General features: G+C 48.7%; 1 protein-coding gene across 9 annotated transcripts in view; it reads right to left on the reverse strand.

Moving 5' to 3' along the window:
* STRBP (spermatid perinuclear RNA binding protein) overlaps positions 1-15,318 on the reverse strand; it is a 117,359-nt gene that overhangs the window by 23,565 nt on the left and 78,476 nt on the right. For all 9 annotated transcript variants that reach the window (XM_075015721.1, XM_075015720.1, XM_075015725.1 and 6 more), the window contains 4 exons: positions 13,365-13,523; positions 10,827-10,961; positions 3,636-3,776; positions 162-285 (listed from right to left, as the gene is read on the reverse strand). In XM_075015721.1, the coding sequence (XP_074871822.1) occupies positions 162-285; positions 3,636-3,776; positions 10,827-10,961; positions 13,365-13,523 (559 nt within the window). The remainder of the gene's footprint in view (positions 1-161; positions 286-3,635; positions 3,777-10,826; positions 10,962-13,364; positions 13,524-15,318) is intronic.

Genomic DNA, 15,318 nt, shown 5'->3' on the forward strand with positions numbered 1-15,318 from the left:
AAATACCCATGAATTCTCTCCATGTGGCTCAAATACTACACAACTAAACAGGTAACTAGCATGGATTAGTCTGGCCCACAGACAGGTGAACATCAGCAGCCACAGTTCATCCACCAACAGTCAGGACTGATGGACCCTTCACTATTAGTGCCATGACATACCTGGTGCTATGTATCCAGTAGCAGCAGCTGCCCCGACAAATGCCCCTCGTGTTAAAGCGCCTCGTCCTCTGCCTCGAGCAGCCTGGACGGCCGCAGACACAGCTGTATTTACAACCCCTTTAGTCTGTGCAGAATAAAAAAAGGCACAATGCAGAACATGAAAGCAGCAGGCAAGCCTGTCACACCCAACTGAAGGATGTGTATGAAATCCCACTACTGATACGTTCAGCCCACCAGACTTGTCAAAGATAGTTCATATCCATTACATACTGAAATGCAGCTCTGCAGAGCTGGGGCACAGGCAAGCTCACAAGTTCTCTCAATTGACAGAATCTCCTTCCCTGGACAGAACAAACGGCAGACTGGCATCTATGCCAACAGGCATCTTTCATTCAGATAGCACAGTAATCGGTGCTCTTACTTGGAGAGCAGTTTGGGGAAGAGATGAGACCTTTTTCTCATGGCTGTGTCTCGATGTTCCTCTGATCACTGATAGGTACCCACACTCTGCTACTAATCTCCATCTCGCTCTCCTTGGAGGAGCTGCAGAGATGTGGAGTGACTGCTGCAAAGGTGGATTTGTTACATCCTTGACACTGGTGAGGCTGAAGTACCAAGGAGAGAAGTGGAGGATGTTGACCTTATTTCTCACTCCTCCATTCTCCTCTCCAGCATGCTGGCTGTTTAAAGTGCTGTGCAGCCTGGCTGTGTCCTGCCTCATGAAGTGCTGAGCTAAGAGCTGAGGGAGTCAAGCTGGGGTGGAGGACAGAAATATTGGCATTTTATTGTAGTGTTTCCCCTGTAACATAGCGATGATCAAATACCAGCCTTATTAACTTCAACAGAGCCAGGATTCCACCCCAAATGAAATAAGGAAGCCTGGCTAAGAATTTTTTTTTAAAAAAAAAAACCCTATCTTTACGCTCCTCAAGTTATACTTGGTGCTTGCCTGCACCACATTTAGCTCATGGCTAGCTGGACACTAGCTTGCCACACATGAAGCGTCCATGTGGACTCTGCTGATGCATATCAACAGCTAATATATGCTGATCTAGTCACATTTCTGGAAGGATTAAACAAACAATGGGCAAGAGTTAGTCTGCTGCCAGCTAGTGCAGGGTAGACGCACACCAAAGCTTGCTACCAGCTGTTGGTATAGACATGCCCTTAGGCCTCATTTACTGGGTTACTAGATGTTCACAAGTGTTAAGCACTTTGGGAGCTGTCAGGTGACTGGCACATTTCAAAGTCTGACCACTGATTTTGACTCTCATATTTTAGGAATCTTGGTTGCTTGAAGTTAAACTCATTAGATAGGAATTACATGTGAAATACATAGGTTCTGTCTAGACCACCATAGTAAGTCAACCATGGTGGTTCAACAGGAGACACTCCCCCATCGATTTTCCTTACTCTCATCTGGTACAGAGCACTGGATCCCAATGGAGAGCAATCTGAAGTCGATTTAGAGTCTTCAGTAGATCTGCTAAATCAACTCCAGTGCATCGATCTCTCAAGTGTGAATGCTGGCTCTAGTGAAGACACAGCCATAGTTACCCTCTCTTCGGGCGAGTATGTACAAGTAACCATTCAATCTGATAGATCTTTTCCCATGCTCTCACATGGGCATTGATTTTCATAGACTTATATGACTGGAAAAGACCAAGAGAGGTCATCTACTCCAGTACCCTGCACTCATCCCTGACAGCTTGTTTAAACCTGCTGTTACAAATCCCCAGTGATAGAGATTCCACAGTCTCCCAAAGCAATCCATTCCAGTGCTTTACTATACCTGACAATAAGTTTTTCCTAATGTTCAACCTAAACCTCCTTTGCTGCAATTTAAGCGCATTTCTTCTTGTCCTATCCTGACAGTTTAAAAACAATTTTTCTCCATTAACCTTTTAACAACTGTTTATGCACTTCACATAACAAGCCATTTTCATTCCTAGCTACTAAGATCCTATCCGTTTTAAATGCTGTGTCTCTAGTGTTAAGAATACATCCTTCCTACCCACCTTACAATCTATTCCTCTTTTACATGTCTGAATAAATCATTTATTTTCTCTCTTTAGATCTTAATTATAATTATCTTATGCCTTAATTACCTTCTGGCTCCATCTGCTTGTCCTACTCAGTAAATGCCTTTTCTTAATTTTTTTCTTCTGCTACTCAAAGCACACAATAGCTACTGTTGTGTCGGCAACTCTGTTCTAGCCACAGGATGTTCTGGCCAAACTTCCTGTTAAAACTCTGATTTTTCACTTTTAAAAAAATTATAAAGAAGGGAAAGTCTGCAGGTGTGCATCAAACCACATCATTCCACAATCACTGTTGGCAGCTTCAGGCTAACTGGCAACTGCATGTAGCTCACCAGAGAGCTTTAATAAGGAAGTCTTGACATGGCTCATTACAAAGAGCTGAGAACTGAGTAAACACAATAGAGCACTTGGATCTTAGACCATTCTTGGATCTTAACTGGCATATTTGTGGAAAAACATTCTTCATTAATTGGATTTTAAAATAAAAATGGAAACTGAAGAACTTCCGTGATACACAAACTGGAGGTCCCAGTGCGCCCAGGAGAATTGTGATAAACCTAGTTTTTAGATATAGAACTTAAATACAAGTGGCTGGCAATTTCTCTGAATATATTTTATGCTGTAGCAAGATGGAACATAAAATACACTTTTGCAAAGGCTGGAAAAGAAATCCTAATTCTAGTTAACCTACACAAAGCAGATCAAAGCTGTATCTGTCAGGACTTTTTTTTTCCTGAGTGTGGCTCTCTGAAAGGAGTACATTGATAATCAGCTTCCATTGTGTTCCATGTTAATTTTAGAGAATGGAGAGATCACTGTGGCTCTCAGGAACCATTTTAATTATTTGGATTGTTAAAATCTAATGCACAAAGAAGTCTGAAATGCAGTTTTTATTGAACTAATCCTCCTCTCAGCCAATGAAATTCTGCATTTGAAAAGGGACTTCTTTAAACAGCTTGGGCTCAACACTCAATTTAGTCTAGAACCTAGAGGATGTGTCCATCACCAGGCTATAAACAAGATGCGCTAAGCCGAGCTCTATTACTACCAGACAGGTAGTGCAGTCTAGTGGGTATTGCACAGGACTGAATTCAGGAGACCCGGGTTCTACAAGTGACTGACCAGCAGTGCGACCTTGTGCAAACTCACTCCTCCCCCTCCCCCCCATCTTCTCTAGGTAAGACAGTCAGCACTCTGGGGCACAGACTGTTTTCTGGCTTTTGTGTTCACATCAGCTCAGGCCTCTAAGTGCAATTTACAAATGACTAACAGAGTAACAATAACAAAGGACAACACTTCCAATGGAACTGCAGAAAAAAAAAAGACTGAAGTCATGTGGTCCCCCTGCAGCAGTCACTGTGTAGCACTACCCCAGGGCAGTGCTGACATAGGTAATGGGGCTAACGACGAAAGGGCAACCAGGAATTCTTACCTGAGGGAGAATCTTCTTTTTCTTGTTGTTTGCTGCATTAGGCCCAGAAAACAGTTTCTCAAGTGCTGCTAAAGCAGCACTCGCTTTTGCCACCTTCTTATTTGGACCTGCTCCTCTGAACTTCTGCCCATCTACTTCTACCTGAAGCCAAGAGGTTAATTTAGATCCAGTACTTTTCCTGGTGGAAACGACAACTCATATTTACAACCAGATCCCACCTGGAATCACAATCGCATTTTAAAAACAACAACAACAACAAGGAAGCCTAGTATGGGAAAAACTAAAGAAAGGTTACTCACCGTAGTAACGGTGGTTCTTCGAGATGTGTCCCCGTGGGTGCTCCACATTAGTGTCCCCGTGGGTGCTCCACATTAGGTGTCGGGCTCGCCCGGCGCCGCAGATCGGATCTTCCAAGCAGTTTCTGCCGGACCGCGCATGCGCCGGTGCGCGCCGCTCCCCCGCGCGCTCCCGGCCATGTGCGCGATCCGGTCCCCGCCAGTTCCTTGACCAACCGCCTCGGATGCTCCTGCAAAACACTAAACAGAGATCCGGAGCGGGGAGGATGGGCGGGTAGTGGAGCACCCACGGGGACACATCTCGAAGAACCACCGTTACTACGGTGAGTAACCTTTCTTTCTTCTTCGAGTGTCCCCGTGGGTGCTCCACATTAGGTGACTACCCAGCAGTAACCCAAGATAGGAGGTGGGTAATCGGATTATGTGCAGCTTGTCCCCGAGAGGACCGCTGCCAAGAGACGGGTATCCTCTTGGAATACCCTGTGAAGGGCGTAATGTTTGGCGAAGGTGTCACAGGATGACCAGGTCGCCACTCTGCAAATGTCTTTTAGCGCAACGCCCTTGAAAAAAGACTGTTGATGCTGCCACCGCCCTAGTGGAATGAGCCCTGGGCGTGGCCAGTAAAGGAGTCTTTTTGAGTTTGTAGCACATTTTTATGCAAGATACGATGTGCTTAGAGATTCTCTGCGAAGAGAGACATTCTCCTTTTGATTTGGGAGCGATAGAGACTAGGAGCCTATCCGCTCTCCGGAAGGACTTGGTCCTGTCCATATAGAAAGCTAGCGCCTGCTCACGTCCAGGAGGTGTAGGCGCACCTCTTTGTTAGAGTTATGAGGCTTTGGATAAACAAGGGTAAACAATAGGTTCGTTAGTATGAAACTCAGAAAGAAACTTTAGGAACAAAGGCTGGATGCAGCCGTATGGTTACCGCCTCCTTGGAAAAACAGCGCAGGGCGGCGTTGCCATAACTGCCTCAAGCTCGCTCACCCTGCGAGCTGACGTGATTGCGAGAAGAAAGGTCGTCTTCATCATAAGGAGGCGGAGGGAAACCGTGGCCAAAGGCTCAAACGGTGGTCCCCTTTTCGCATTAAGCACCAGGTCCGAGTTCCACAGAGGTGGAAGCGGTTTCTGAGGGGGGTATAGGCTTACCAGCCCTTTGAAGAACCTGGTAACCATGGGATGGGCGAACACCGTGTGCCCTTCCTCTTCGTGTCTGAACACCAAAATGGCGGCCAGGTGGACCTGAAACGAGGATAGCGAGAGTCCTCCTCTCTTGAGGTCCAGTAAATACTCTAATATCACAGCCATAGGCACCGAAAGGGGGCTAGCTGTTTGGTAGAACACCATGCCGTAAAGCGAGTCCGTTTCTGCTTGAAGGTCTTCCTGGTGGAAGTCCTCCTGCTACTTTCTAGGACTTGCTGCACTTCCTCCGTGCATGTGCTCTCTAGGGAGCTAAGCCATGGATTAACCACGTTTGTAGTCGCAGGCTTTGGGGGTGCGGATGCACTATGGACCCCTGGGCTTGCGTGAGCAGATCCCGCGCCACCGGAGGGGACCTCAGTGGCCGGTCCGACATGCGCAGGAATAGGGGGAACCATTGCTGTCGATCCCACGTTGGGACTATCGGGATCATTCAGGTTCCTTCCCTCCTGGCTTTTTGCAACACTTTGTGGATGAGCACTGTGGGAGGGAAAGCGTAAAGCAGGGGGCCCCTCCATGAGATCGCGAAGGCATCCCTCAGGGACCCCCGTCCCAGTCCTGCCCTGGAGCAGAATTGTGGGCACTTCTTGTTGTGCTGAGTAGCAAACAGGGTCTATCTGGGGAAAAACCCCATGCGTGGAAAAATCGGTTGCAGCAGATCGGGACGGATCTGCCACTCGTGCGTGAGTGCGAAACGCCTGCTCAGCTGGTCTGCCTTCACATTGCGAGCGCCTGGTAAGTACGAGGCTTTCAAGGTTACATTGTTGGCGATGCAGCAGTTCCACAACCGGACTGCTTCTACACATAAGGCACGGGACCGAGCTCCTCCTTGCCGATTTATATAAAACATGGTGGAGGTATCGTCTGTACTGCTCCCGACTACCTTGCCTTTCAGTTGGTCTCGAAAGTGTCTGCAGGCGTTGAACACTGCTTTGAGCTCCAGTATATTTGTGTGCAGTGACTGCCCCATAGAGGACCACAGCCCTTGCGTCACCTCTTCGCCCATGTGTGCTCCCCACCCTATGAGGGGGGCATCTGTAGTAAGAAAAACCAATACGTGTGGTTGGTGGAAGGGTACCCTTGTTAGCAGGTTCTCTGGGTTTACCCACCATTGCAGGGATTTGCGCACCTCCGTTGTGGGCGACGCCATCCTGTGAACAGTGTGTGCTGCCGGTTTGTATACGCTCGCCAGCCAATGCTGCATGCTGCGCATGTGTAACCTGGCGTTCTGTTGTACGAAACGTTGCTGCTGCCATGTGGCCCAGCGGCTGTAAGCACGTCAGAACCGGCACCATAGGGCTGAAGGTGAAGCCTTGCGCGAGGGAGCCGATGGCCCGAAAGCGAGTCTCTGGTAGATACGCCCTCGCTGTAATAGAATTTGTGCGTGCCCCTACGAACTCTATGTCTTGTGTGGGGTCTGTCTTTGATTTTGTCAGATTGATAAGCAGGCCGAGCGAAGAGAACGTGCCTGCTGTGACACATATTATGCGTAGTACCTCCTCCTTTGAGGCCCCTTTGAGTAGGCAGTCATTCAGATACTGGAATATAAATACCCCCTGTCTGTGCAGGTAGGCTGACACCACTGCCAAGGTCTTGGTGAAGACTCTGGGGGCTGAGGAGAGCCCAAACGGTAGGACCTTGTAAGTCGAGGGCTGCGAACCAATCTCCATCGTCTAGTGCCGTAAGGATGGAGGCGTTTGTGATCATCCGAAAACGTTGCTTGCGCAGGTACCGGTGAGGCCTCGAAAATCTAAGATGGACCTCCCCGTGAGGAAGTACCTCGAGTAGAACCCTCTCCCTTGCAGTTGCTCCGGCACTCTTTCCACTGCCCCTACGAGCATGAGATGGTCTACCTCCTGCTTGAGCCTCGCTACATGGGAGGTCTCCTGGAGGTGGGGCCCCGGGTGGAGGTCATGGCGGTGGGAGCAACTGGGAGGGGATGGCGTACCCCGTGGCTATGATCTCCAGCACCCATGTGTCTGTGGTGATCCTTTGCCACTGGTTATAAAATGGTCGGATGATGGCCTTGAGCACTGGTTTCGTGCCCTCTGGAAGCGAGTCCATGAGGGAGGTCAACCTAATGTGGTTGTTGAAATTATGGTTCGCTAGATGCGCTGCGTAATTTGCCATTGGCAACAGTAGCGTGGAGGAGGAGTAGACCTTTCTGCCCAACAGCTCTAGCTTTTTGGCATGTTTGTTTATTCCCCCACGTTGCGACGACTCCGCCACCAAAGAATTTGGTTGTGGGTGGCTGAACAGGAACTCCATGCCCTTCGTGGGCACGAAGTATTTTTTTTTTTTTTTTTTTTTTTTCGCTCTTTTGTGGGCAGGCGGAATAGTCGCAGGAGTCTGCCATATCATAGTGGCAGGCTCCAAGATTGCGTCATCAGCGGTATTGCTATTTTGGAGGAGGCCGGAGGTCTCAGATTTTTGAGGAGCTTATGGTGTTGCTCTTGCACCTTTGCTGTCTGGAAGCCTTGCGTGAAGGCCACCCTCGTAAAACAGCTCTTGGAACTGTTTGAGATCGTCCGGAGGATGGACGCCCCCCGGGGCCGTAGCCTCATCCGGGGAGGAAAGCGAGGAACCGCTGGGGTACGTCTTTCTGGACCCTTCCGGTTCCTGCTGATGATGGTACACCCTCTCACTAGAGGTGTGCGAGGAAAAATCTCGGGGTTCCATAACCAGTCCCCCCTGAGATGCTTAAGTCTCTGTCCCCGGTCACAATTGCCCTTGGGGGTACGAGATCGTTCGTAGGGATCTTTCCCTAGTAGATTGCCGATGGTGTCTATGCCCTGCGTGGTAGGGGCGACCACGGCAGTATAAGCACTGGTCTTGGGAAGGTGACCTAGACCACTCCCTTGGTGCATACCCTTTGCGTCTGGGGGAGGGAGACCGTCGAGACCCTGGAGAGAGCGACTTTGCCTAATAGTCCAGCGGTTCAAATCCCAGGAAGGGTGGAGGTGGTCCCAGCCAGGGTGAGGCTGGTTGCAGAAATGGAGAAGGGGGCTCTGGGTAGGCCAAGGAGGGGGGGGACCCCTGCCTTCTAGTTGGAGTCTGCAACATAGCGGAGGGCTGTGAGAAAGCAACTACACAGCCCTGTGCGGAGAGGGGCTGCAATGCCTCCTCTTGTGTGCAGTCTTCCCCCTCCCTTGAGGAGGTAACTCCGCCCCTGACATACAGGGGATCCCGGCCACGTCCGCACCGAGCTCGGCACACTCGAAGTCGGTGCCGCATGTGCGGTGTCCTTCGGTGCCGGCAGGCTGCGTGCCTGCGCGCTCTGCACCGCCGGTTTTCCGGGGGTAGGTGGTACCGGCGCTTGTTTAGCCGCCGCCCTGCCTGCGGTGCGGGGCGGCTGGCTGATTATCGAAGGGTGAGCCGCTTGCACGTGGCTCTCCGTGCCGCCGCCGATCAGCTGTTGCTGCGGCTGGGGGCTGCTCGCTCCTCCCGTCCCGCTCGTTGTTGCTGCCGGCAGGGATCGGGCTGGGGGGCATACAGGGCATTCCGGCGTCCGCACCGAGCTCGGCACGCTCAAGGGCGGTGCCGCACGTGCGGTGTCCTCCAGTGCCGGCAGGCTACGTGCCTGCGCGCTCTGCACCGCCGGTTCCCCAGGGGTCGGTGCCGCTGCCTGCGGTGCCGCTGGTACCAGCGCTTGTTTAGCCGCCGCCCTGCCTGCGGTGCGGGGCGGCTGGCTGATTATCGGAGGCTGAGCTGCTTCCACGTGGCTCTCCGTGCCGCCGCCGATCAGCTGTTGCTGCGGCTGGGGGCTGCTCGCTCCTCCCGTCCCGCTCGCTGTTGCTGCCGGCAGGGATCGGGCTGGGGAGCATACAGGGGATTCCGGCCCCGTCTGCACCGAGCTCGGCACGCTCGAGGGCGATGCCGCATGTGCGGTGTCCTCCGGTGCCGGCAGGCTGCGTGCCTGCGCGCTCTGCACCGCCGGTTCCCCGGGGGTCGGTGCCGCTGCCTGCGGTGCCGCCAGTACCGGCGTTTGCTTAGCCGCCGCCCTGCCTGCGGTGCGGGGCGGCTGGCTGAGTATTGGAGGCTGAGCCGCTTCCACGTGGCTCTCCGTGCCGCCGCCGATCAGCTGTTGCTGCGGCTGGGGGCTGCTTGCTCCTCCCGTCCCGCTCGCTGTTGCTGCCGGCAGGGATCGGGCTGGAGATACTTTCCTCCGTTTCTGCGCTGATGGGGTGAGGGAGGCAGCTTTCCTTTTAAGGGCCCCGGAGGGTCCCTCCTGCTGCGGCCGCTCCGGCACTTCTGGCTGGAGGGCCTTGTCAAGAAGCAGCATTTTTTTTTTTTTTTTTTTTTTTTTAAAGCCTGAAGAGGACATTGTTGGTGAGTCTTTGTGTTTTTAAGTGGGTACTTAGCACCTTCTTTGTGCCGTTTTCCCCGTCCGATGGTCTGCCTTAGCCGGAGGGCTGATAGCCCTAGCTCCTGGCCTCCGGCGCTTGTTACTGGGACTGGCTGAGCTGTCCCTCTCCTAGCTTGTTCGTTGTTGTTTTTTTTTTTTTTTTTACAAAATAACAAACGGCTAGCTTATAGTAGCCTAAGTGCCTGAAAAAACTTTAAGAAAAAACAGATAAAGCCATTGAATACACTACTTGGCCTTAGCCTAGTTGGATTCCGTCTGCAGCCGACGGCGGTTAAGAGGAACTGGCGGGGACCGGATCGCGCACATGGCCGGGAGCGCGCGGGGGAGCGGCGCGCACCGGCGCATGCGCGGTCCGGCAGAAACTGCTTGGAAGATCCGATCTGCGGCGCCGGGCGAGCCCGACACCTAATGTGGAGCACCCACGGGGACACTAATGTGGAGCACCCACGGGGACACTCGAAGAAGAACTTGTATTTCATTCAGTGAGTTCAAAGCATTCCACAATCAAGAACTAACTAAACCCAGCAGCTGTGTGTGACAGGTAAGGTTATCACTTGAACCACTACTGAAATGCAGCTACTTAGCAGGACAGATATTAGAACTCCCATATCAATGTGAACATGAAGGGGGAATTTAAAGAGGTCACAGATATTTACTTGGGATGGAATTCAGCTGGGATCAATACTCTGGCATTTGGGAAGGTTGCCAAGAAATTTTTGGTAGGCAGGACCTTAGCTTTATCTCTCATCCAAACCTTGCACCAGCCCTAGCCAATCAGCTTCACACTTCCATCACTGTAAGGGTCTGATTGACGGCTATCCTTTGACTAAGGAGATTGATTGCCTTGTACTCTCTTCAGAGCCCATCAATGCTGATTGTAAGTCAGCCCAAGAACCCAATGCTGCAGAGTAAAAGGACACAGACTGAATGGGCTCCCTCTGTTACATCATTCCTAACCCCGGCTAGGCTGGCTACATCAGGTCCAAACCAGGGCACTCATATTGTGTCACTAGGAATGTCCATGAATTACTCTGCACCTTCTGCCCTCTTCCCACATCATGGCCAGGATGCAATGTGTTTCAGGGGCTTTTGTAACTAAATTATCCTCTTTGCTGAACTACACAGGCAAGGAGGACATTTCCCTCCCATCCACACAACCACTTTCAAACTGGGACACACAGGAACCTGAAGAGGTTACGGGTCTCCTTGTAGAAGATTACTAATGGTAAGGCTCTGGAATAACAACATTAAGCAGCAACAGAAAACTACCAAGAGAACCAAAGCAGTTAGCAAAACCCTGTGCAGATTTCAGAGCACAGCTCCACTCACCTCCATTACAAAGCGCTTATCATGGCTCCCACCTGTCTCAGAGATGAGCTCGTATTTAAGACCTCTTCTTTTTTCATTTAGCTCCATCACTGGATTTTTGCCACTTGCCGTAAGGATAGGGCCCTGAGTTCTTACCTAGAGATACAAGATTTATTATGAAATCGTAACACCTCTTTGTGGCAGATACATATCTACAGCAGGACTGCCTTACAACAGCCATCTGGTTGCCCACCTGGAAAAGGCCAGTATTAACTCGCTTCCTTTTGTGTTTCTGCAACAGCCAGTTATTCCTGATACATCAGCCTTTTCCAGGTCTCTAAAGACAGACCCGCAATAAACACGCAGCATTGCAAAGGGGGTCAACAAGCATGTGGACAAAGAGAATCCTGTGGCTATAGTGCATTTAGATTTTCAAAAAGCCTTTGGGCATGTTTTTTCACCACAAGCTCTTCAGCTAAGTAAGATGTCATAGAATAAGAGGGTTGATCCTCTCATGGATTGGCAGACAGAAGCTACGGAAAACCAGCCGTGCCCATCCTCGCAAATAGCCACCAATAGACATATCTTCTTTGAAAAACTCTAGTTTGTTTTTGCACTATGTTATAATCTTGGCCTTCACAACATGAAGTCATAATTTTATAGACATCTATCAAATCCCGTCTTAGTCCTCTCTTTTCCAAGCTGAAAAGCCCCGGTTTTAGTTCTGTCTCCTCCTGTGGTAACCATTCCAAACCCCTAATAATTTCTGTTGTCCTTTTCTGAACCTTTTCCAATTCTAATATAACTTTGAGATGGGGCAGTCACATTTGCACACAGTATTTAAGAGGTGGGCATACACTGGATTCATACAGAGGCAATATGATAGAAAATAGGAGAAACTATCCCTTTCTTAATGATTCCCAACACTCTGTTCCTTCTCACTGCTGCTGCACCTTGAGCAGATGTTTCAGAGAATTATTCACAATGACTCAAAGATCTTTCTTAAGTGGTAACAGCTAATTTAGAGAGAATCATTTTATATGCCCTGTCCCTGGTTGCGTAAGATTCTTTAGAAGATCTTCACAGTCTGCTTTTAACTATCTTAATTTTTGCCACATCGCCATTCACACCTTTTCCCAGATAATTTATGAATATGTCCCACTACAGACACCCGGAGAACATCACTAGTTACCTCTCCAGTCTAAAAACTGAGCATTTATTCCTACCCTGATGCGTAGTGGGGGGGGCTCCCCCTGAGAGCACTGGGAGGAAATTGGGCTCCAGCCCCATGCCACAGGCTTCTGCAATTTATAGTTTATTGCTCACATCCTGTGACTTCCATTTAAAATCACTGATAAAAATCTCAGCCTTAGTGATTATACATTGTCTGGATCTAAGTTTGAAATCATTATCTAAATGGGTTAAGCTATAAAGAAACTCACATTTCAGTGTACTACAAAGCCACAGGGCAGGTGGATTACTTAAATTGATATTTATAGCAAAAAACCACTCACATTTCAAAGAGGCAATACATCTAAAAATAAGGCAAGAGTCTTATCTATTTATCTGAACAACTTCCTGAGTGCGTGACAAAGATATCAGCTGCAGCAATGAAAATCCAAATCAGAGCTCCTGCTTCCATGCTTACCAAACACATCCCTAGAATTCCTGGGGAGGGTTATGAAGATTAGTGGTAGAAACAAAGAGAGGGAAGGTGACAAGGACAGGGCCTAAAAGTACATCTACACTGCAAAAAAAAAGACCGCTGGTATGGCTGCAGCTAGCCAGGGTAAGGGACACAGTTCATGGGGGTGTAAAACTGTACCATAGATATTTGGGCCTGGGCTCATTGGGTCTCAGAATGTGGGCTCCTGCTTCACCCCGGACTTCTACACTTAAGACCAAACTCCAGAAACGTTCAGCAAAGGCAGGTCAAGTTAAGAAATGTGATCCTTTCAGAAACACTACATATCCCATTAACTCAGTGGGAAAACAGAAGTAGAATTTGCTCTTTTGAGTTGCTTGGTTAAGGCACAAGTCCTAAAATTAAGTTAGCATAACTCTAAACTATAACATTTTTCTGGTCCATTCAAAATAACCACACATTTAAAGGCATGATAATGCCTTTCACGTTACTTAAATTCATACCGATTCTTTGTGCTACTTCTGTCATTTTATAAGTATTTTTAATGTAAAATCAGCTCTAAAACAATGAGGAGTTCTAGCATAGAAAAATCTTACACCTGTTAATTATTTGTGTTACAAATGTACCAAAATTGAGGCCTCAGTGTGCTGGATACACAGTAAGACTGTCTGTATCCTGTGGAGCTTACAAGTCTAAATATGGGCATTAAAAAAGAGAAAGCCCCTCGCTGTACAGCTCAGGAAAAGAGGCACACAGAGATAGAAGGGATGTGCCCATGGCCTCACTGGTAGTGTGTGGCAGAGTTGGGCACTAAAATCAGATCTCTTGATTCCCAGTCCACAGCCTTAACTACCCAAGACTCTTGTCCTCATGGAAAGCTCTCTGCCATTGTGAGTTCTTCAGTGAATACCCACCTCTAAGGTAGAGGAGGTGTCAATTGTAGAATTTCCGGTATTATTGCTTGAGTTTGAAGACACAGTCTCATTTTTGCCTTCAGTATCTGATTTTTCATCAGAGCTCATGCATTCGATATCTGCATCAAAGCCAGTTGGATAGCCCATTGCTTGTAATACCTATACCAAACAACATTAAATGAAATGTAAAACCAGTCTGGGATTTGGAAGTGAATGCAAGGCTGATTGTACAGTAGTAAAAAGACCACACACACTTCAGGAGGTAACTCACTTTGGAGTTAGTTTTTCAACCTACAGTGAAAAATCGAGTACTAACGGGAGAAGGGGTCCCAGCCTGCCCAAGCAGCAAAATATAATTGAGAGTTTCCAGTGTCAAATGCACCAGCAGCTCATAAACAGCATTTTCCAAACTGAGGCTCCCTTGTATAATATGGTATTAAAATTCAACCTATAAAACATGGGGTTCTATATTCAAAGCAGTTAGCTATTTACAACTCCAGTTAGACCACATCCACAGTGTAACACTACTTGACAGTGTGACCAAGACATTCTGTTCTGCATCTTAAGTTCCTCTGAGCTCAGCACATACAAGTTTGCAAAGCAAGGACAAAGTGCCTCATAGGAACTGAAACACCAGGCCATCTGCACTATGGGACGCTACACATGTAGCATCAAGCCCAGATGTTAACTCTCCAGTTTCCAAAGTGGCAGCAAATGCAGGGGTTACTAACTACATGTTTGGATTGTCCTGGACAGAACCTCTTTCTGGAACCTGCTTTCTTCTGTCAGAGAGGTTTTCAAGCAGGGAACTTCCTGGATTTTTGCAAAGCAGAAAAGCTTGAAGACTCCCAAATTGGTCCATTCCCCTTGCAAGTCCAAGCTGCCAGATGCCGACCATCCAGGCTCCAGCTCTCAGCCTGGGGGAAGGGATCCTGTGCTGACTGATGACCATCACTGTATCATGGGCTTGTGCTCTGGATAGCAGCTGATGGCTGGTCCTGCCCCCCTGTGACAGGGAACAACACTGTCCCCTCATCTCCAGTGACTATCTCCATCTCAAGTAGACCCTGCAGCACCCCTAACTGTAGTCACCCCCACCCATATAGTATCTGCTTTTTGGGAACCTGAAATATAACACTGAGTAAATGCTAAAGTGAAACCTAAAGATAAAAATCTTGGCTAGACAGAAAAGGTCTCCCATCTGCAGTTGTTTCAAGAACATCAGCTAACAAACATAGCCAAAGCTGCAAGTTGGTCTCCATACTGTCGGTGGCCTAATCAGAGATGTACACAGCAGTCAACCAGTAAAGGAGATCCAGGCAAATGGAGCTGTGATGGTTAATTGGCTATTTCATCTGCACATGAATGTGAAGTATTTCAGACCTCCTGGGCTTAACCAGCTGCTTTGTGGGTGACGACAATGGAACCTGATTTTATCACTGCTATTCTCCCCAGGAGATCTCCAGAGGAGATGGGGAAGACGCCCCACCATACATACCGATAACGCCAGTTCTGTGACTGACTCTGATTTGCCTATGCAAACCCTATCCTGTAAAAACAAAAAGCAGTCAAGTAGCACTTTAAAGACTAGCAAAATAGTTTATTAGGTGAGCTTTCGTGGGACAGACCCACTTCTTCGGACCATAGCCAAACCAGAACAGACTCAATATTTAAGGCACAGAGAACCTGTGTTGGTTCTCTGTGCCTTAAATATTGAGTCTGTTCTGGTTTGGCTATGGTCCGAAGAACTGGGTCTGTCCCACGAAAGCTCACCTAATAAACTATTTTGCTAGTCTTTAAAGTGCTACTTGACTGCTTTTTGTTTTGATAGTGTATAGACTAGCATGGCTTCCTCTCTGTTCCTATCCTGTAAAGTTCAGCTGGCACAAAACATAGTTGTGAATCAATTCAAATGCCAAGCTGGGGCCCCTGGAATTCTGGCCTCAAAGTAAAG

Source organism: Carettochelys insculpta, chromosome 21, assembly GCF_033958435.1.
Source record: "Carettochelys insculpta isolate YL-2023 chromosome 21, ASM3395843v1, whole genome shotgun sequence".
Classification (NCBI taxonomy): Eukaryota; Metazoa; Chordata; order Testudines; family Carettochelyidae; genus Carettochelys; species Carettochelys insculpta.